This window comes from Gavialis gangeticus, unplaced genomic scaffold (assembly GCF_001723915.1).
Source record: "Gavialis gangeticus isolate Ggan-Ray unplaced genomic scaffold, GavGan_comp1, whole genome shotgun sequence".
NCBI lineage: Eukaryota > Metazoa > Chordata > Crocodylia > Gavialidae > Gavialis > Gavialis gangeticus.
In genome coordinates this window covers 16,163,037-16,185,819 of record NW_017729025.1, presented here as the reverse complement: position 1 = coordinate 16,185,819, position 22,783 = coordinate 16,163,037, and the positions used below count along the sequence as shown (strand labels likewise).

Below are 22,783 nucleotides of genomic sequence, written 5' to 3'. Positions count from 1 at the left end.
TCAAAATGATTTTATTTTATTTATTTTCTTTCATCTTTATGTTGTTCCGTGGACCTGAAAACTACATTACTTGCCCAGCTCTGCTGAGAGTGGTTTATTTCAGGCTGTGCTACGGCAGGGCTACGAGATGCTGCAGGGATTCAGCAGGGCAGAGGCCAGCAGTGTTTTGGGCAGAGCAGGTGCTGTAATGGGGTCCCACTCTGAGAGCGGGCTGCTTGCAAACTGGCCTCCACTGCTATCGCCTCAGCCACAGCTGCAGTCACCACTCTCCCCCGCAGGAGTGGTGCCACATGGGCAAAGCCCACTGCTGCTGAAAAGCTGGAGAAATCCCTGGGCTTGGCTCTGGGGGCTGGATAAAATGGCTCTGTGGGCCAGATCCAGGCTGTGAGGCCATAAGCTGCCAATGCCTGAAGTATGGCATGAGTCATGACTCTACAGTCAATGTAGACAAGGATGAGTTGGGTTTACCATTGCATCAGCTGATGTGGCCAAGCCTTGGTATTGGTAGGGTTTAACCGTGACTGTATGACATGATACTCAGCAAGGAATTTCCTTGGCTCCTCTATCAATTTCTTGATTCTTCCCAATGTCTTTCCGAATTTTGCTTTGCCAATCCTAACCAGCTCTAGTTAGACTATGTCCTCCTTTAAAAACCTTCTTCTGCTGTTGGACAAGTTTCTCTCTGACTACTTTGCCGATGTTATTCATCAAGGTTGTTTCCCCCTTGGGGATGTATGCAAGTGTGTAATTGGGAAAATCTGGTAGAGTTTTGAGCCCCTCTCCCTCTCCAAATCAGCATAACTGGCTAATTTCATAGGCCCAGAAGAGCAGAACCTTAGGGAGCTTTTACATGTGCTCTGGGAGCAGTGGTGGGGGGCTCTGAGAGAGTCTTGTGTATCAGCGTCCCTGCCCTTCAAAATGGCATCCAGGGGACTGTCTTTAAAGCTCGTTGAATGAGCTTTAGTTAAAGTGCTCCTGCCGTCATTTTGAAGCATGGGGATGCTGATACATGAGACGTGAAGGCTGCTGGAGTGCAGTAATTATCACACGCCAGCAGACTTGGTTATTCAAGCCTACTCTGAGGCACTGTAATTACAGCATGTCAGAGCAGCCTCCTGGCTCGTGTTCAGGCATCCCCATAGACTAACTTGTTAATAGAGGCTTGACCTTTTGTAGGCTACAGCCAACTTAATCAAATGCGATTTTGTGCAGATTCAAAGCATCTGACAAAGTAGGCAGTGGCCAATGAAACCTCCTTCTCTCAATGAATTATCTGTAAGGTATCGCCCTGCCCTGCCTTCTGTCTAACTTGAGCCTAACACAGCTAACCACTTCTAACTAACTTCTTGTAGATGTTGTAGCAGGCATAGATTTGAAGAAGTATTTGAATGATGAGAAGGAAACGGTTTGGCATACTGGCTCATGGAAGAGGTGTAGCAAACAATGTGGAAGAAAATATAAAGAGATTGGTGGAATCATCTAAATGAGACAGCAAGACTGGTATTGATGTGGGAGCAGAGAGGGTGAAGTGATAAGAGATAAGGTAAGGAGAAGTGCATCTTTCAAGGCTTTGAAGATAACAAGACACATCCATTAGATGCAGTGAAGAGTCCAAAATGGAGCTGCATAATTGGATTAATGGAACAATTTGATAACGCTGAACGCTGAATTCTGAGTTGACTGGAGGGGTGTGATGCGGCTACTTGAAGTCTGGCCTTCTGCTGCCTGACGGCATGATATTATTTTACCCCATGAAGCCCCTTAGGTCCAGACCATCAAAGCTGATGCCTTTTCAAAGATTAAATCATGCAATGCACATGGGCTGGCACTTAGCGGCTGGCAAATCACTTCATACTTTCAGGTTAGTCTTGTAGTTACAAAGCAGATCCCATGTAAACCCACAAGGTGGCAGCAGACACTCGTTGTAGTGTCATAAGGGCTCTTGCAAATAAATTGCTAAATACATCTATTTAAAATATGGGGGACTTGCCTGTTTAGAAGGGTGGAAACTTAGCTTGTAATTTTAACAGCACACTAAAAGGCACGAACCTTTTGTATGTAGGTGACAGCTACTTTCAGAAGCGTTCATTTAATTTTTTTGCCGGCTGCTTTGCGGCTCTCAGAAAATTCCTTATCAGGACTGTTCTCATTTTGTGTTAGCAGCACAGGACGTGACATAGGCTATTAGTGCGGCGGGAGAGGAGAGCTATGCGCCACATCCGAGGATCAATACACATTGTCAGCATGTCAGTGTGGGCTGCCAATGAGGAGCACGGAAGTTAAGCTTGCACATCACGGGAAGAGTTAATTTGGGGCTTCCTTCTTAGCCTGTTCCCTCTGGGGACCATAGGAATGGCCAGACTAGATGAGGTTCACCTCCGGTCTCTGACAGCATCCCTACGAGGCACTTGCCTGGAACAGTTTAGTCACAGATGTTCCTGCCTCGAGCAGGGGGCTGGACTAGACTTTACGAGGTTCCTTCCAGCCCTGCCTGGATCCTACGAGTCTAAGAGCTGCTCCCGGAGAAGACGATACAATGAGCTATTATGGAATATCCTACACATGGGGTTAGTTTTGCATTCAAAGGAAGCCATTGAGGCTAAGAACTAAATAAGATTCAGAAAGGGCTTATATATTTATATGGATATCAGGAATATCCAAAGCTGTTATCATTCCTATCTCTAAATGAGATATCAAACTTGTGCATCCGGGCTTTAGCCAGTCACTGCTAAACCTGGGTGGGACTGAGTATAGGAGGCAGATTATCCCACATCACTGAGGTTCTTACATGGTCCTCTCAAGCATGTGGTTTTGGCCATTCGGGCCAGACAGGATATTAGACTAGCTGGGTCTGATTCAGTCTAGCAGTCCCTATGCCTCTGTAGTCAGAGATCCTAGTTGGTTTATGTCTTCAAATACAGGGCATGTAAGAATGTGTTTATTTCAGGGTTGTAAATGTGTGCAGGCTCTTATTGGCCACATAACACAGTGGATCTCACACTTCCCCACATTATGACCCCATGGCGAAACAGGAAACAGCTTCTGAACCCTCCCTCTACCGACAAACAAACACTCTCTTTAGCTTTGCTGTTGGGCCTTGAGGGTACAACCACCATGTCCCTTCATGAGCTTGCCTTGGGATTGCCGACTCATGACCTATTTTATAAATCATTTGTCTCTGATAGGACTCTTGTAATAAAAACGGGAAACAATGTTCTGAGATCGTAGCTTGTTGGATGATAAAGGGTTTTATTTCCATTCCAAATCTGCTGGGTCACTTTGGCCAAGTTGCTTCTCAACCCCCTGCCTTTATGTGCCCATCCGTAAAATGGGAGTTATGAACCTGACCTACTTGGTAAAGTGTCCTGATATCTATTAAAGGGCCCCTAGAAGAGCCCTCAGGGCCTGTGCAATGTGGCTGAGTGGGTGGGCTGGAACATACTATCTCCCTGGCAGTGATTTGTGATGAAGGGAGTGCCAGCGGCCTGACTTCAGTGGAGCTCAGACATTGAGTCAACTGCTGATTCTAGAGCAAATGTCCCAAACACCACCTAGCTTACAGTCTGACTCTCTCATAATGTGACTGGTCTGACCACCTTGGAGTGTGGGACACCCTTTTGGTCCCTGGCATGGTAGCTAAAGGGGGTTAGTGTGTCCTTGCTGACCCCGACAGGCTTGCAAGGTGGACAGATCAAAACCTGATCGTGTTCAACACTGAGAAATGCAAGATGCTCCACCTTCAGGGGCGGGAAAAAAAATCCACATTATAATTATAGGCTCAGCGGTACTAGCACCGTGACCGAAAGGGACTTGGGGGTCATGACTGACCACAAGAAGAACATGAGCCACCAATGCAATGCCGCAGCAACAAAACCCTGGCTTGTATCTATCGATGCATCTCAAGCAAGACCCAGGAAGTCATCCTCCCGCTGTGTTTGGTGAGGCTGCAGCAAGACTACTGCGTCCAGTTCTGGGCTCTGCACTTTAGGAAGGATGTGGAGAAGCTTGAGAGAGTCTGGAGGAGAGCCACGTGCATGATCAGAGGGCAAGAGAACAAGTCTTATGAGGAAAAGCTGAGCGGCATGGGACTCTTCAGCCTGGAAAAGCAAAGGCTCAGGGGGGGACTTGGTGATGGCCTATAAGTATATTAGGGGTGTGTACCAGTAACTGGGAGAGCGTCTGTTCACCAGGACTCCCCAAGGGAGTGAACAAACTGCTGGAAGACCGATTTGGACTGGACATAAGGAAAAACTTCTTTACTGTCGAAGTCTCCAGAGTGTAGAATAGACTCCCCTCGGAAGTGGTGCAAGCACTTACTCTGGACACCTTTAAATCACACTTGGATGTTTATGTTGCTGAGATCATTTGACCCCAGCAGACTTCCTGCCCCTGGGGCAGAGGCTTGGACTCGATGATCTTGCAAGGTCCTTTCCAGCCCTAATGTCTATGAAACCTATGAAAATATGGTTCATTGAGAGATGGTAGTGGATGGTAGTGTACCCAGAGAGTGGTGGTGGATGGGTCATTTTCGACCTGGAGGGATGTGGCCAGTGGGGTCCCCCAGGGCTCGGTCCTCAGGCCCGCACCGTTCAACATCTTCATCAGCGACTTGGATGAGGGGGTAAAAAGCACCCTGTTCAGATTTGCTGATGACACTAAGATGTGGGGGGATGTGGGCATGCTAGAAGGGAGGAATAGGCTGCAATCGGACCTAGACAGGTTACAAGGGTAGGCAGATGAGAATAGGATGGGACTCAACACTGACAAGTGCAAGGTGATGCACCTGGGGAGGAACAACCGGCACCATACCTACAGGCTGGGGAACTCCCTTCTCATCAGTACAGAGGCAGAAAAGGATCTTGGAGTCATCATTGATGCCAAGATGAACCTGGGCTGGCAGTGTGGGGATGCAGTCAGGAAGGCCAACCGCACCTTGTCATGCATCCACAGATGCATCTCGAGCAGGTCCAAGGAGGTGATCCTCCCCCTCTATGCGGCACTGGTCAGGCCGCAGCTGGAGTACTGCGTCCAGTTGTGGGTGCCCCACTTCAGGAGGGATGTGGACAACATGGAGAGGGTCCAGAGGAGGCCACTTACATGGTCAGGGGGCAGCAGGGCAGGCCCTACGAAGAGAGGTTATGGGACCTGAACCTGTTCAGCCTCCACAAGAGAAGGCTGAGGGGGGATCTAGTGGCCTGTTACAAACTAGCCAGGGGAGATCATCAGGCACTGGGGGAGTCCCTGTTCCCCTGAGCACTGCCAGGAGTGACCAGGAATAACGGTCACAAGCTGGCAGAGGGTAGATTTAGGCTAGATATCAGGAGGCGCGACTTCACGGTCAGGGCGGCTAGGATTTAGAACCATCTTCCAAGAGAAGTGGTGCTGGCTCCTACCTTGGGGGTCTTTAGGACAAGGCTCAACAATCATGTTGCTGGGGTCGTCTGACCCCAGTACTCTTTCCTGCCATGGCAGGGGTCGGACTTGATGATCTGCTCAGGTCCCTTCTGACCCTTGAAACTATGAGACTATGAAACTATGGCTGCACTTTGACTGGCCCCGGGTAGAAAGGGGCAGAGCCAGTTTGAGTATTGCTGGGCTCTGCTTAGGCATAAGCTGAGGGTGAGGAGGCTGCAGAAAACAGTGTGACTGCTGCTCATGCACGTTTCATCGTGCAGCTGGTTATGCTCAGAAACGGAAAGCCCTCCAGGGCTTGTTGTTTTTGTCATGCTGCTGCTTCCTCTACCTTCCCTCTGTCCCCTATCTCCGCCTTCAGTGTCATGCCTTCAAAGCATGCTGTTACAGAGCCTGGCTCTGGGAACATTTTTTTTTCTGGGACTGTTTGTCCCACTGATGCAGAAAACTAAGTGCCCACGATGCGAGGCCCCGCTGCTAGATCTTTCCTCCGGCTGCCTGGGGTGATGCTGCAGGGGGATATATTTTTTCAATTGTTATTTCATTAGCATATGTTTTATTGCACAGTCATGCCAAGCGTTATTTCTGGCAATGACTTCACGTCCATGCCTTTGGAAAGCCACACCATCCAAGGAGGAGGGGGAAAAACCCATAGGAGCTGTCATTACAGTTGGGGCACGTGGGAAAGATCAACTTTCCAGACGCTGCAAAGATACGATCTATTAATCACAAAGTGATTCATGCTGCGTAACGTCTTGACTCAGTGACTGTGTCCTCTGGACTGAAATTTAAAATGAAAATGATTCTGACAAGTCAGTTATAGTTGATGAGCGTCACTTGAAGGCAGGCATGCCTTGGCTAATGTGAGCAAGATCGCTGGAGAGGGCAAAATGATTGTCACAGAGTGTGTGGCGGGGGAAATGTGTCTGTCAGTGAGTGTCACAGCTTCATGTTTTCATTTTGGCTCAGGAGAGCAAATGAAAGGAAGTGTTGTCAAAAGAGATGACACGTGGAGGAGTTGCCCGTACACACCCATATGCCCATACAACATAACGTTGAGGTTTGGCATTCGTCTGATGACAGAACTGGCAAATCTGGAGCCACGAATAAAACGCTGGCCAGATGTTTTCCCAGCCCTGCAATGCTACTACTGAATTGTGCAATACGTGCGTGCCCCCAGAATCCTACCTTTGTGCAAATTATTGTTTGGGCGTGTAAATTAAGTGATTTTATGTGTACGTCCTTGAATGACGCGTTCAATTATGCGATCTGTTGTTTTGTGGATTATTTGCATCTTGATAGCGCCTGGAGACTCTGACCACAACATGGGACCGCTATATTGCGAGGCAATACACATGCAGTTGGAGCTGATCGTTGCCCCAAGGACCCGACATTATAAATAGAGCAGCCTGGTAAAAAGTGGAAGGGGAGATTGAAGCATATGACAGTGAAGGGACCCACCTATGGTCATACAGTAGCTTAGTGGAGCTGGGAATACAAGTCGAGTGACTTAATTCTAGCCCCCTGCCCCACCGCTGGTCCTACATTGCCTTTAAGTACGTGCAAGAGTGAGGCTATATCTGTGCAGTGGGCTTCATGGTTTGTCTCACTGTGTTCGGACATCCTGTCATGCCTAATGGCTGTAGCTCATGTCATACTAGCTCTCTTTATTGTTGCCTTTCAGATGATTTATTTGTGGAACCCAAGGGAAAAAGGAAAAAAAAAGGCAACCAACCAATCATCTTAACCTCAATAAAACTAACTTCTACAGGCGTCACTAGATAATTGCAACTTCCTCCAGAAATGGGAGCAGCCAGTGCGTCAGGAATAAACTAGACAAAACAAAGAGAAGACAAAAGCAAAGCCACTGAGGACAAAATCCTGCAAGTGTCTGCTTCTGGGTGCCGCGCTTCCTGCAGTGACGGTCCTGTTTCTGTGTCGTATGTAGTTCCTCTGCTCTCTGGTGCATGCTGTAGAAGAGTCTGTCTACCGTAGTGTCTACTCCATGTACTACCCTTTTTATGCCAGTAGTAAGGATATGTAAGAACTCGTCCTAATAGACCTTGTGTCTTGCCCTGAATCTAGATTCATATTTTGGTGGACCCGCTAGGGAAGTACATACCCTGATGCCATCCATGCAAAGGATTCATGGTTAGAAGAACATACTGATGCGGGTAGGGAAATTCCAACGTTTCAACCTTTGTTTTCATTTCCCAGAAGATGAAACATTGAAATACGGACATTTGTTGGTGGAACAGAAATCCTGAAGAATGGCAGTTGAGAAACATCAAAATGAAACATTCTTGAAATTAAAATATTTCTTTTTTGGGTTCCCAAACTGGCACAACATACTTGTTTTGAGCCCATTCAACATCATGCAACCCTGAGCTGTGTTGCTTCATAGGAGTCTGGGAGCCCCCATCCTCTTTCATCAGCCAAGCTCCTGGCGCTGAACAGTGTCTTCCATCATGCACCAAGAACCATGTTATTAAGATGCACCGTGAAACTTGATCAGAAGGAAATCTGCATTGAGTTATGGGCCAAGACTTTAATCTTCCAGGAGCCAAGCTCATAGGAGAGAACTGGAACCCAGACTGTAACATCCCTAAGGCAACCTGTCAATAGGGAGCTATAGTATAAGGTTTGTTGAACTGATTAACAATGAGCCAGTTCAGCAAAATCAAGTATGCTGATATTTAAATATTTCTACCAACCAAATGAAATGGTTCCTTTGATATTCCGAAATGGAAATGCATTTTCCAGTGGACAGTGCTCACCTGGCTGTAGTCAAAAGTGTGGCCTAATCTAGGGCATGATCCAGCGGTCACTGAAATCAGTAGAAGTTTTTCCAGTCATTTCAGTGACATTGGCCCATGTCCAATGCTGTCATTTCAGGCAAGTTAACGTCAAGAACAGATTCCTAAACTGTTAGTGAAATGTTAATGATTCAGAATTTGTTTCTATGAGAAAGTTGCACTTGTTTAATTGCAGGTGTGATTTAAAACCAAATTGGATGGACCAATTCAGGATGGACAAAATGCCTTGTAATATAAAACGGGCCCTGTAGGGCAGATGAGTTGCCCAGAACCAGTCCATGGGCTGGAGGAACAGGCCTATGGACATGTTCCCACCCCACACACTGGATCCAGTGCCAGTCTGGGTCATGGCGTCTACTCCAGCCTGTTCAGGAATGACCTGCAGCATGGGTGCCAGATCCAGCATGCAGGGAACTCATGGAGCTCCTGCTCCCTGTTACATTGGATCCAGTGTATGCTCTGGTTGGTCTGGGACTGTATGGTTCAGGATCCAGTATGTTGTGGAGGGGAAGAAGGAGAGGCCTGGGCTGGCCCCGTAAAAGGATCAGCGCTGAGAGCAAGATGATGTGGCTCAGTGGGCTGTATATTTGACACCCTTGGTATAAATTAATCATGTGTATGATTGTTGTGCTGAAATAGTGGTGGTATCTTGTGACTTGTCTAGGGGAGGGAACAGAGAAGTCAGGAGATGGAGTGGTTACATGTTTCTTAAGAACAGGTTGCTTAGGAAAAGTTTTCTTAAAAAGAAGAGGTTTAAGACAAAGTACAATAGGCTGAAGGCCACCTCAGTTGTTTCATGTAAGTTTTAGCTGGATGTAGATGTGGAAAACTGTATAGTAAGAACGGGTTTTGCAAAACAAGGTGTGTGTTGGAGTTTACTGAGAGCAGCTGATATTTAGAAGACAATGGTTTTCAAGTGTTACCATGTGGTTGCATGAGATATATTGATGTCCTATACTTGGGGTAAGAATTATCAGCTTTATCTCAGCTGCCATTGTGTGTTAACTGTTCATAAATGTTGATTCCTTTTTAAAGCAGAGCTCTGCAGCTGTAATAAGGTTGGTGATACAAAAGATTGAATAATGTAGGTTGAATTTTCTTTTTGGGAAGGAAAAAAAATCAATCCATGCCTCATGAGCCTTGATGAAAATGGTATGATGGGGGAAAAAAAGGTGGGGAGTAGCAGTGCAGCCATCACAAAATAGCCCTGCTCCTTAATTTTTGTAAAGAAGAGTTAATAATAGAAATCAGCGAGGGAAAGAAGCTTTCAAAATAAAAATAATGTACCTGTCCTGCGGTATCATATAGTCCCAGCAAGTGCTGCTTTCCTCCGACAGTCACAGTTACTGGAAGAGAGAGGCAACACAGGTTATTTGTGAGGTGCATGTGCCAGCCAGTGGTTATGATTTTACATGCTTTAATCCTTGCGTGCCAACACTCCCTTATGCGAGGCAGATTAGCGTGTGCCTTACAATGTGCATCCTACTGTACGTCGGCAGAATCCTCCCCAAATGAAGGCAATGTAACGGCACAGCAAAAGCAGATGGTTTGAGCTGAGCTCTTGTTTCTTAACAGCTAGACAAGATGCGAATTGGGTTTTGTTTGGGTATCCGGAGATCTAAGGACATGTGCTAATGTCTCTAAGACCACCAGCTGATACCTGCTAGACATTAGCAGGGGGACCCTTCCTCCCCACTGGGTCTGTTTGGGTTATGTCTAGTCTCAGTGCAGGCTGTGTTCAGAGCCTTTTTCCTATCTTCATTCCAGTGCTATGAAACAACGATGTATTTGGGACCGAGTAATATTCACTAGGCATCAGCATCAGTGCATTACCTTTGTGCGCTGCCGTTGGGCGCTGTGCCATTTGAGTGGATGCTGTGACACTGCTCTAAATGCTAGTGCTTCCTGTATAACTTGGAGCTGTAGCGCAGCGTTTTCACCAGCTTTCTTAGCAAGTGAAATAAGGAAGGTTTATTGATTGATTGTTGCTATAATTCAGCAAAATACTCCAATAGTTGAATCCACTTTGGGCCTCATACAAAGCCTGGTGAAATCAATAAAAAGACTCTTATTGAATTCAATAGATTTTGGATAAATTCCTTATTGATTGCAGAGATCAAATCACTCTAATTTTACTTAAAAATGTATGCGGCTTCGGTGGAGTTTAGTGATCTGTTTAATATGCCCCAATCATTAAAGTTTAATGGAAGGGGAGTGAACTGGGAAAAAAACCCAAACCCCAGTCCCCATTACTCAATGGGAAATGATGCTAAATGTGTATCAGGAGAGTCATATTAGACTGCTCATAATAATACTGCTTAAAATTATTCACTGGGCACATAGGATATTAGTGTGTCTCGGAGCACTTGGGTTAAAAGGCCCAGATGAATGCAGAGGTGTAGCTGGGGAAGGCTGACTTGGATGCGTATTTGCTGACTTTGTCAGCTATTAATGAGAATTGGAAAGGTTAAGCGTTAGGGGTGGGAAAGCATGGGGCTTGAAAACATTTAAAGGCCTTGGCTGCCAAGTTGACGGGAGAAGTCTTTTGCTGAGGAAAGCACCGCACGACTACAGAAACGAATGGTCACTTCTGGGGAGGACACTTCTGTGCAGAATCTGTTACATGGAGCAACTCTACTGGTGCGGCTGGACAGGCCGATCACTCAGCAGGTGTAAGAGCTCACACAACTATCTAGTCATTTGGATAAGGGATAAACAGAGTAAAAACTGGCCACCCAACCCACAGCTGAAAAGAAAGCGCAACACACTGGTGCAACAGTAAGAGTCAGATCCTTAGTTCCAGCTAAGCTGTGCCTGCCACAGGTGCTGGAGGTGGGGGATTGAAGGAAGTGGCTTAGAGACATTTTACACCCCTGCATTTGGGGCAGCTGGTGGAGAGTATGGCTCAGAGTGACTTAAAGCATCCTCAACCTCTAGAAAAAGTCCCCAGAGGTTGCTGGGCCAGCCTTGGTTCATGGGTGTGCAGGGCACTTCAGCCCGTACCTCCACTGCCACTGCCACTGCCCCACCTTTGAATGTCCCTGCGTTGGGAGGGCAGGAGCAGAGCTGTCTGTATTGACTTGATGGGACCGAGGAATCCCCCCTACAAGAGAAATCCCCAGCCCGGACAGTTTTCCAGCTGTTTTGCATCGTCTGAGCAGAGCTAGCCAGATGCAGGTGATGTTTTTGGGTTCAGTGGTGTATTTAGGACTTAAATAGCCTCTGAAATGCAGCGGTCTTTCCTGCCCAAGTGCAGGGGGGCTGGACCCAATGATCTGCAAGGTCCATTCCAGCCCCTAACAACTATGAAACGATGAAGACATACCAGCTGTAGGCCAGCTCCACCATGTTATTTATTGCTTTTCCCTACAAAAACCACAGACCTCATGTGACTCACTCCAGCCATTATCTTGCAGGGAAGCAGGTAAGTTGGCCTGCTGATTGTTTGCAGAGCCATATGATTTTTCTCTTCAGCTCCATAATACAGTTCTGGCATGATGAGCTATAGAAATGTTGCCAAAGTGGAAAAGGAATCTGATGCATATTGGCAGGAACTAAACTGTCCAGAAATGCTTTAGTTACTGAGGATCCAAATTCCTGCTGAAAGTCACTGCAACCAGGTCTGGTCTGCCCTACTGAGTTTCGCTGGGCCTGTTTTGTTGGTTATAGATGGATGAGGGGAGCCCGCTGACCAACAGAAGCGTGCTGGTGTCCTGCTGTAGATGCAAAGGGTTGTTTTTCTAATATATTGCATTTGACTTGGGTGGGAGGGGAGGTAGAGCCTGAAATAAGTTATACTAATAAAAAGCAGTTTTGCCCATGCACTGGGTGTGCACTACATACGCTTTGCTGGTATAATATCTTAGTGTAGCTATACTGACTAATGGTCCTTACTCCATGCAGTGCCTGTGACTAGTCCTGTGCATGTCAGGCGTGAGCATGCCCTGTTCATATTCTACCCTCTCGAATCCACTGATGCACTTCAGGCCCAGATGCTCATCAGGCTGCTCCAGACTTTCCTAGTGACTGCTTTCAGGTATGCCGGAAACTGAGGACTCAAGCTTGGGCACTGGGGACAAGCCCGGGGTAACCTCGCCGTTGAACATTTGGGCCTAGAACATGTCTATGGACTTGGGTCTGGAACATGTCTATGAGTGGGGAGTGCTGGGGCCCTCTGGATCCAGGACACAGTGCTTGCCTAACTTAGAGAAGCCTTCAGACCTTTTAGTCTAGTACCATTTCTGCGGTGTTCCCAAATGTCACTAAGAAGCACAGTCCCACTCTGCACATGCCAAACCCAGAAATGGTGCAACAACATGTCCCTAAGGGCATCTTCCTCTCCCCCTGCAGTGCTCACAAGATCCCAGTTTTTGCTGCCTGTGCAAGCGGTGTGGGGGAAGAGGAGGTTGTTTCTGGGTTTGGTACGTATGGGCTGAGAGTGGGTGAGCAGAGCGTGTGCCATGAAAGCAATATAGACGTGTGCCTTAAGGCTCTTGAAAAAAATCATACAACCTGCCCAGGAAGACAAATGTTTTTGCTGTTTCAATCCTAGTGACTGTCCATACTGATTTGGTGGCAGATCCATGTACTACACTACAGTGACCCTCTCACTTCCTTTCTCTAATTTCTCCCCAGTTGAACCACAGTCTTGTATCACTAGTTGCTGAGGCTTCCTTAAATGTTTGCTCATGATCTGAATATATCGTGCACATTCCCAGTCTGTTTTATAGTCCTCCCTCTCTGGGTACAGCTCTGTTGAAACGACTGTGCAGGTATCCTGCCATACCTTGTCTGCCTCCTGCCGTACCTGGTACTCTGGCTTTGCTCCCAGGCTCGGATGCTGCCAGATCACTAGCAAGTCAGTAAAACTGGGATGCCTTCTGGCTCTTGGTGCGTGATGTCTAGGTCATGATGTATTGCTACTAGAGCTTCCATGAGGCTCACTCAGCAGAGGAGAGTTTGGTCAGTGAAGATCTCATAGCATCTGGTACAAGCTGGTCAATATGCCTTACGAGAGACTATTCTGTGTGTCTGCGCTCATAGACTGATAAGTCATATCATTGACCATAGTGAGCAGAACATGTTTTTGACTGCAGCTGCTTTGGCAGATTTACAAGCCCTGTTAGTGGCCAGCATGCCCCTGGCAGTGTACACAAGTATTGTTCTTGCACCACAGTTGCTTCTACCATCCCCAATGACTCCAGCATTTCATACCACAGCATGGAATTGCCATCAAAGCATCAGATGTGATGCAGGCTGATTCACACAAACACGACCAGTAGATTCATAACCATTTGAGATGAGCAAAGGATCACCTAATGTTCATTGTCATTCACTACCCATTCCGGCCAAACCATGACGATTACACAGTATGTACAGTTTTGAGATAATAGGCTTGGTCAACAGAGGTCTTTTAGATTACTGGCTCAATTAATTAAGCATCAAGATATATCCTTTAACACAGAGGTTGCTTTTGGGCAGAATATGACTGAGCCCTTCTATGATTTAGTCTCTGGTTGCATTAGACCATGTAATAGGATGGCAGTATCCCCCTTCTCACTGTCAGAAGAAGTGCATACAGTCTGGGTCTCTGGTATGGCATATGTTGCTACATATTGCCTAAAATATTACTTGGGAGCTCCACATTTTTATTAGAACAATCTGTAGGTGCTATGGTTCCCTGTGATAGTATTGTGATTTTTTTCCCCTTTAAATTTGTATTGCTAAAATTGCCTGACATGTACCTATCCAGGTCAGTAATGCCCCTTCTGAGCACTCCCCAGCTATATTTCAGTGAGGTCTGTCTCCTCTCCTGTGGGTCATTTCCTCATGGCAAAAGCCACCTGGGGTTGTCGCCCTTGTTGCCATTATTAAAAATGGAGCTTATCTTTCAAAAGGCCCATTGGCTTTACCAGGAAAAGGGCGATGCAGGATGTCTGCTGACATCTGCACACAAGTGTCATTTGTAACATCAGATGAAGGTTTCATAGCTCAAATTGCTTGCAAGTCGGAAGGAGAGAATCATAGATCTCAGTGAGTTTTTCACGGCTTGGGAGAGGTGTGCATGGAAGCAAAGACAATTTGAAGAGGTTTTACTAAACTTCTAACTAATATACGCATGGGAAACAGGAACTGTTTCATATGATACCAGAGCAGAGCAACAGTTTATCCAGTCCAGTATCATTTTTTCTAATAGAGGCCAGCACTTGAGAGACGGATGCAAAAAATCTTGCAGTTATGGCTTAAACTGCCCATGAGGAAAGTATTTTCCTGTCTCCCATCCATTAGAGGCTGTGACAGCTTTGTAATAGAAATCCAAAGTACAGCAAGTCTTTTAGGGCTGGTCAGGAAGACAAACAGAAGATCAAAGTTGCCTTTGACCACTCTCAGTAGACTTTAGTCTCTCCATTGAATTTGGTTTGCTAAACTCTTGGAACTACTCAGATGGACAGTTTTATTGCATTATGCCTTGTCACTTGAAAAGCCGCTTGTGCATATGGGCCCACTCAGGTGAGAGCTGTTATTTTTCAGTTCTTGCCTTCAGCTTGTGCTCAGCTTTGTAAGACAGCTCTGAACTCCTAATTTTGGCATTAGCATGTGGTTGGGGGGAACTAGCCAAGCTAAATCCTCGCATGAAACTACATCAGCTTCTTGGCTATGAGTCAAGCAAATGCCATGCTAGGACTGGGAAATGAGGTTAGCAGGGATGGATGGTCAGAAGCTGAGTTATGCAAGTGTCCGGTGGCCAAACCCAAACCAAAACTAATCATAAAAACCATCCTGTTTGGGGTTCAGGCGAACCATTTATTTATTCTGGTGAACACAAAAATTATGGTTTTGTGATTGAAGGGAACATATTGTGTGACCCACAGCAGAACACTTCCCCCCCCCCCATTTTTGGCATTTTTAAACTTTTTATATGTAGAAGCTCAGGGAATTTGGAAAAGGACAGTGCTTAGACTTGCATGGGAAAACACCCCTCCCTTCTGTCGACTCGGGGTTGATCACAAGTGAGTTTGGGGCATTTTTGTCAGAGCCCTTTTCTTGCAGCACATCCCTGCTACTAACAGCTCTGTTCAGATGTGAGGCACGTTGCTAATGAGGGAGTGTCCCCCCGGGATCTTTAGAAAGCTCTCAGGAGAGAGAGCAGGGGGAGAGGGACGCAAGCTGTGAGGGGTGTAAAGCTTGCTGTAAAGAGAAGACCCCAGTTGTCTTTCCTGCCTAGTGCAGGGGGGCTGGAGCCGATGATCTTCCAAGGTCCCTTCCAGCCCCTCACGATCTTTGTATCTGTAAGCCAGAGTGAAAGGGGGCCCAGCGAGGACAAAGGATCCTGGTTTGGTTTGATTGATTTCATTAAAGACAAGTTTGTTTTGTGGAAATCGGAATGGTCTGCGAAACGAATCATGGAGTTGACTCCCTGGCAAAAAGCAACAGGATAGATGACCTGCTTACATTACCCCCACCCAGTTTCACACCTAACTGAGGCCATCTGTGGCTGAGACATGATGAAACCATGTTATCTGCGGAGGGGGGTGCAGAAACACCTAGGCCTGTACCTTGAACAGCGTTGAGTCGCCTAACTCCCATCCATTGTTGTGCAAATTAGATGTGTAAATACCACTATGGTCTGTTCCTTAGCCCTTGCTTAATAGCAGCTCAAATGTTCACCAGGAATAGAAAGGAAATTCAGTTCTTGCACTTTCCGGCCGTCTTTGAAGAACTTTTAAATGTATTAATGTATCCCCCCAGAGGCATAGCCGTTAGCCACCTCTTTCAGTGCCCAGGGCAGAGGCGGTGGTAGTGCGGACCACCACTGCAGGGTGGGCTGAGGGATGGGTGGGACGAGGGAAGAGGGAGAGGAGTCGTATCTGCTCCAGCTCTTCTCACTTGGGGCAGCAGCTGCTACTGCTGCGGCTGCTGCTAAGGCTGCTGCTGTACCAGCACGGGCTTAAGGCTGCTGCAGTTGAGGGACAGGCAGTGGGATGGACTCCCCAGAGCTATTCCTAGTGCCCCATTTGGCCCACCCCCCACCTAGGTGCAAGGCTGTGCCTCCCATGGTGTTCTTCTCCCCCCTGCTCCTCTCCCAGATGCATTACTGGGCCACGGGGATGTGCCTGCCCTGCGTCTTTGTCTGGGCAGCACAGGCCTGTGCCTGCAGTTGCAAGCACGCCTAGAGGGAGGATGCCATAGCGGTGCCCTACCTGGGGCTGGTGTCCTATTGCCTGCCCCCATCCCCAATTATTCTTTGGATCATACCTCAGAACATATTTTTGGTGCGGAAATATTGTGACCTTTCTTGTGCAGCTGAGGAAACAGGCAAGTTCCTGGGTAACATTTCCCAAGTGACCTCTGAGTCCATTTGACTCATTTTCTTAAGGTGTCCCATGAGCGCCGCCAGGGGCCTGCTTTTCAAAGGGTTGGAGCCTCTTCAAGCAGAACGGTGAGTCCCCAGCACATCCAAGTTGGTCCCTCAGGGTTTTACAGGTGAGTGTCCTGGCTGGAAGCCGTTAACAAGAAAACTGGGCGTAAGGTGACTTACCCACCGTCACTTGGGAAACGTGTAACACCAATCTGAGCGCTCATGCCTGCTGATGCCCAGATGCATGATTTAGAGGTGTTACTAGAGTCTTCTCTCTTGTTTCTCCTGCTCTTTCCTCCCATATAAATATGTGTTTTATTGGACTGAATGCAATATTAAAACATAAATGCCAATGGATCTGAGACAGATGAGCGCAGCAGTACTTGGATTCCCCATGCTCCCAGTGGGAGAACCATGAAGATTTATTTGCAATAGTTCAGTGAGTCAAATACGCCAATTGTTCTTTACACTAGTATGCTTGAATTGCCACTAAGAAATCAACCAAGAAATCTGTAATGCCCATACCCAGTGTTGTTATCCCTTAAAATAAACACAACTTTATTATGGGCAAATTTGATTTTCTCCTTGTGGCTTTATGTCCTGCAATTTAGTTCAGTTTATAGCAAAAACACTATACTTAGGCCAATTAAAGTGCAAAATGACATACTCACGGTTTCCCTTTGAGTGTGCACTTTAATTGGCACAAATGCTATATTTTAGTTACAAATTGAAATAAACCTCTCCCTTGGATTGTCCCTGTAATCATCTCATGTCAAGACTGCAAATAACATGTCTGTGGTATCTAACATCTTTCAAATGAAAGTCTTGGGCTAGCTTTGAGAGACTGGCATCACCATTTTCTGTGGCATCGCCAAAGGATGGATTTTGTATTCCACTCAACGCACACTTTTCTTCCTCTGATATTTAAAACATTTGAAAACCATTGAAAGTGTGTTTCCCAAAGTGGGAATTCCTGAAGTGAGAATGAAGCAAAGCCTCGAGGGCCAAGATACGGCTGAATCCACTCAACATAGCTTTTGGCCTGATGGGGAAAATGGTGCTCATTGCTTTACCTTTCAAGTCATATGCATTTCAAGATTTTGAAGCCAGAAAGGATATCATCCCCTTCATTTAATCTGCCTTCACTGAATAGACTGTGCTTATTAAGTTTCTCCTTATGATATATTTTCCAGACCTAAAATCATTCCTCAGCTCTTTTCAAACCTCTTTCCAAGTGTTGAATATCTTTTTAATGTAGACATCAAAATCGGACGCTATCTTTCAGTAATGGTCTTGCTTGACATGGCCTACCAACACCATTTGACCCCCTACTCCTACCTGATGTTCCCTGCTGGAAATCTTTAGATTGCGTTCGTTCCCTTTACAGGTCTTGTGATTTTTTTTTTTTTTTTAATCATAAGTCTCACAATATTTGGAGTATTTTTTCTTGAGGGTAAAGATTTTGGAGTTGGGTGGTTTTTTTGAGGCACTCAGCTTCCAATTTTTAACAAATGGTTGCAGAGAAAGGCTTCGTGATTTGACCCAGAAACCAGAAGGCAAGGCATACAATGGCAACGAGGAGCACCCATCCTGTGTTGCACGGCAGGTTGGAATTATTTGTAAGAGTTTGACAATTCTCACCAAATTAATGGAAAAATGTGTCCACCTCAGTTTGCATTGCAGCTTAGAAAAGCAGGCCAGCACCAAATGACAACCCTGTCATTGGCTTCCCAGATACAAATGGCTCCATCCAAACAGCACAGCCCCCATGAGACGATGAGCCTTGCACACAGCATGTTTTATAGCACTCTATTTTACTAGCAGCTAAGACTCGGATCCATAAATTGTTCCCGGTTCCCCACAGCTCAGTACTTGCTACAGAGAGACAGCTAACAGAAGAGAGGTGCCAGTCCTGTAACCTTATTGCAAACAGCTTCTATCAAATGCTATAAAATGTTTGAAATGTACTGAGAAGACAAAATGCACTATCGGCCAACTTACATGACAAAAAGCACAGGCAGTGGAGATGGATTAGCTAGATCAAGCAGGATAAATGTAGCCCAGAAATGGATGAAAGAGAATGGAAATTCTTGATGCCTTCAGCATAAATGCAATGCTCAAAACATGAGCCAGCTCCTTCTTAGTCTGGGATGCTAGCTATTTATAGAGAGCAGAAATGATTTATCTGAATCATGGACCTCATTGTTTGTAAATTTAACACCAGAGGATTTCCTCTGTGCCCCAGTGACCTATGACTGTACTAATTGCACCAATCAGTCCCGCAGCAAACTAACCTTGTCTCGTACATAGGTATCAGAAATCCCAGTTCTCCTGTCACTATTCCCAGCTGTCCCAGTAACCCTGTCTCTAGGCTGTTCTTGAGATTTGAATATTATGCAAAGATATGGTGAAGAGGAAACACTAATGTGATGATGAGATTTCAGGAATCAAGGAACAATAACAACTGTATTGAAGAGTGTTTTGTCAGAGTGATTGTAGAAATGTAGGTGAATGCACCAGATCTGCCTTCTGGCTGGGTCTGATGCCTCATCTCAATGATCTTTGTATTTGAGGGACTTATTTCCAGGACATTTTTATTACTTTCATCAGTTGTAAAATCAGAGGAGACCGAGGAATGACTTCAGAGCCTCTGACAGATGTTCAGTTAAAGGTGTGAGGGGATCTGATCCATGATCCTAACAATCACGCCTCGTGCCATGCTGCACATACATGGCAAGAGGTGCGACATCCCAATCGTGCCCTATTGCCGGTGCAATGATAGTCGGCTACCCCTGCACCGGCAAGCAGCAAGCCAGGTGCTTGGGGTGCCTGTGGCCAGGAGTGCCATTCGGCTGATCAGTGCTGTCGGCTGTGGGAGCCCGTGGGAGCCCTTCAAGGCTCAGGAGGGCTCCAGAGGCTGGGAGCGCTGATTGCACTGGCCACATGTTCAGTTTAAGGCACAATCGGAACCAGCCACAAAATTATTACACATGTTTTGTGTCATCACTTTGTGGCTGATTCCCTGTTTTATTGTGTGGTTAACTGCATGGACGTGTGGCCAGGTTACTGCTTAAGACGTGATTAATTGGTTAAACATGTCATAAGTGTAACATCTGCCAGGGAGCCGGTGTCAAACATTTGCAGACATCGAGCATTCAAAATGCTAAGAGTAAGTCCCAAAATTGAAGATCTCTCCGTAACCCTGATGGAGTGTAAATGCCTTAGTAGGGCTCTTTGCATTGTTTCTCCTAGTGAGACTGACTGAGGTGGAGATTTTGCCTGAGACCGTAGTGCGAACCTGTGCAATCCTAAAACTAAGTGTGTGGGGAAATGACCAGGCTTCTATATCTTTAGTTCTCCTAAAGACAGCTGTAAGGCTGCACAGTATCTAGAAATTATTGTTTTTCTGTAGCTGAGATTTAGGCTCAAGTCAATCTCGAAAGGAGAAGAAAATTGAAATAAGGAAGGAAGCAGTAGGTGATAAGTGGAGGCTAAGTCCTATTTTAATTGATCATGCAGCTGTCCTGGCCTGCAAAAGAGCAGATGTTACGGCATTTTTCACTTTTATCAGTGGTAAGATCAGTTGAGGCTACTTAAATCAACTGTTTGCTGTTACCTAGGTCTCCTAAAGGAGAATTGAGCTTTCCCTAACAACGGCACACAAAGCTCAGTAAGCATAATGGAGGGTGGGTTTCGCTGCCTGGGGTGGGAGAGAGGGAGCGAGTCCAGGAAGCTAATAATTCCCCCTTTAATTTTCCCCCCACGCTGCCGGTCTGTGGACGAGCATCCGTGCACATGCAGATTAACTTGCTAGGTATGCTGTGTGTCAAGAAGAAAACCGTTCCTAAAGCAAGGTCAAGCGTGTATTTATCAAGGGAGGGCATGACTCAGTGATTAATAATGAATCTCATGAATGAAAGGAGCAGCAAAGTAAAACAAATGCTGTTTACAAATGACTGGGCCTTATGGATGTGGATGTGAAATATAAGTAATGAAGTGCCAGAGATCACTTTGGGGACTTCATGCTAAAATGATGCCACCACACTGAAGCAAAGCGGTCTCCGCTTGTATAAATTAACGTGGTTCCTCTGAGGCCGTGCCAGCTAGCCGACACTTGATACAGACTGTCACACGTTGTACTCTTGTGGAGTCATCTGCTACCAGAAGTGCTCTCTCACTGTAGCTCGCCGAGGTATTTTGAAAGAACAAATGCTTTGTGTTTTGGAATAAGTTAAATTCTAGCAGCTCCAAAAGCACGGCGAGCGGAAAGGACCCCCAACCACTCCAGACCCATGCTCTTCCCCTCCGCTTCCACCCATGTCAAACCGCACCTTGCGAGACTTTTCAGCAGATGTTCCAGCCATGTCAGAGAGTTGTCCCCCCTCCCCTCCCCCTGGGGCAATTACTACCTTGCTACCAAGTGCTGCTGTTTCTGGGAATCCTGTTTGTGCTTGCTTAGGAAAATATACAGGGAGCCAGTCCGGAAAGGGAAAGTAGCATAAGTGCTCCTGTGTGGGCTCTTTGCCAGCAGGGAAGATCATCCCTGGTCTGGGTCAGATGGCTTTAGGGCTGGATTAGGCGGGTGGCAGAGTGCAAAGTGCTCGGCACCAGACAGTCTGCCCCCTGCTTCCTTGTATAAATGTAGGCCTTGATTTTCTGCTGTCATGCTGACTGGCATCTGGCCATTGAAGAGGAATCATGCCTACTTCTACCAGCAGAGGATTTGCCCCAGGGAGGCAGCGCTGGAGAACAAGTGATCCGCACAAAGCAGCCCCTTTAATAAGGTAGATGTCACTGGGCTTGTCTGTGCCCCCCTGGTTCTGCCTCTGAAAAGCACATCTCGCCCACTCACTTCCCGTCAGCCTGACCCAGATCCCAGACACGGGACACGGTAGTTGGCTTTGAGTGTGCTCCAACCAGCCTGCCTGAGAACGGCACTTGGGCACGTGCTCTAGACCGGCAAAGATCCCTTCTTTCTGCGATTTGGTGTGCACTGAGTAAGACCGAGGGAGCAGGGGGGCTTTTTGGAGGCAGGCCTGGGCATGGCATGAAGGTAGTTGTAGACAAGCCCCTGAGAGTGTTCAGTAACTGCTGAGGGTTGCTTACAAGCTAATATACAGGGAAAGCTGGTGGCGAAGGAGAATAACACACTGCAGAAGCACAAGTCCAGAAAGTGTTTAAATTCCAAGCATCTGATATCATGAGATAATAAAAGTGGAGATTTAGCAGATTGAATTCTTAGGAGACACTGATGTCCCAGGGGACTTGTAAGCGCAATGGCTACATGCTCTCACTAACAGATGGCTCCTCTTTACCCAGCGTAGGATTATGTGGAGATCTCTGGCTAGTTCTCAGTGCCCCCAACCCAGTGATCACTGGCATGTTGGCATTAATGGGCTGACGGGCTCAGTGGAGGAGCTAAGGAATGAAGGGCCGCGGGGCTTGAATTCAGCTTTCCTTCTGGATTCAAGTCAGGGCTGCGGGGTTGTCTTGGAGAGATGCTGGCACTGCTGGCTCGGGGGCAGATGGAAGATTTTGCTCCGCCGAACTTTTTACGATCACTGAATGCATTTCAAGAGAAATTGGGTTTCTGCTTGCCAACATGGATGACAAAGGAAACAGACACCGGAGGTAGATATGGAAGGTTGAGGAAGATAAATCTAGCTTTGAAGTGCATGGGAGGGAACAGAAAGGCCTGTTTTCCATAACATTAGGGAAATATGATTAAGGTTTCAAGAATGCAAAACAGCACCATACACTCCAGGAAAGCAGCAGCTATCGGGCCTTGTTTTAACAGTACAAACATCTCATTTTTCATCATTTACCTTATGATTATGGTCCTACTTGAATTGTGGCAAGACAAAGGGTTTTTTACAGCCCATGTTGTGGTGAGGTCATTATGAAAGGCATTGTTTTTAAAGGATTGCAACTTTTAAAGCTTTTTGGTTCTCTGTTGGATTTTGCTTTATAAAAATGAATAACTTTAGATTATAAGACAGTGTAAAGGGATATCACATTCATGATCTGACCCACTTACTACTTTCAGGAACCCTCACTGACTCCTTTAGAGATTTTTAGAAACAGAATTGGAATTTGTATGGAATTTTTCTGAATAATATAGCATGAATCTTGAAACTTGAAGATTGCAGGGGTGATGGGAGTGAAGGGTTGGGATTTCTGTTCTTTAATTCTTTTC

General features: G+C 46.4%; 1 protein-coding gene across 1 annotated transcript in view; it reads right to left on the bottom strand.

The window, feature by feature from the left end:
- The window catches only part of RHOJ (ras homolog family member J), a 97,740-nt gene that overhangs the window by 11,459 nt on the left and 63,498 nt on the right, over positions 1 to 22,783 (bottom strand). The window contains exon 2 of the mRNA XM_019518437.1: positions 9,516 to 9,574. Within this exon, the coding sequence (XP_019373982.1) occupies positions 9,516 to 9,574 (59 nt within the window). The remainder of the gene's footprint in view (positions 1 to 9,515; positions 9,575 to 22,783) is intronic.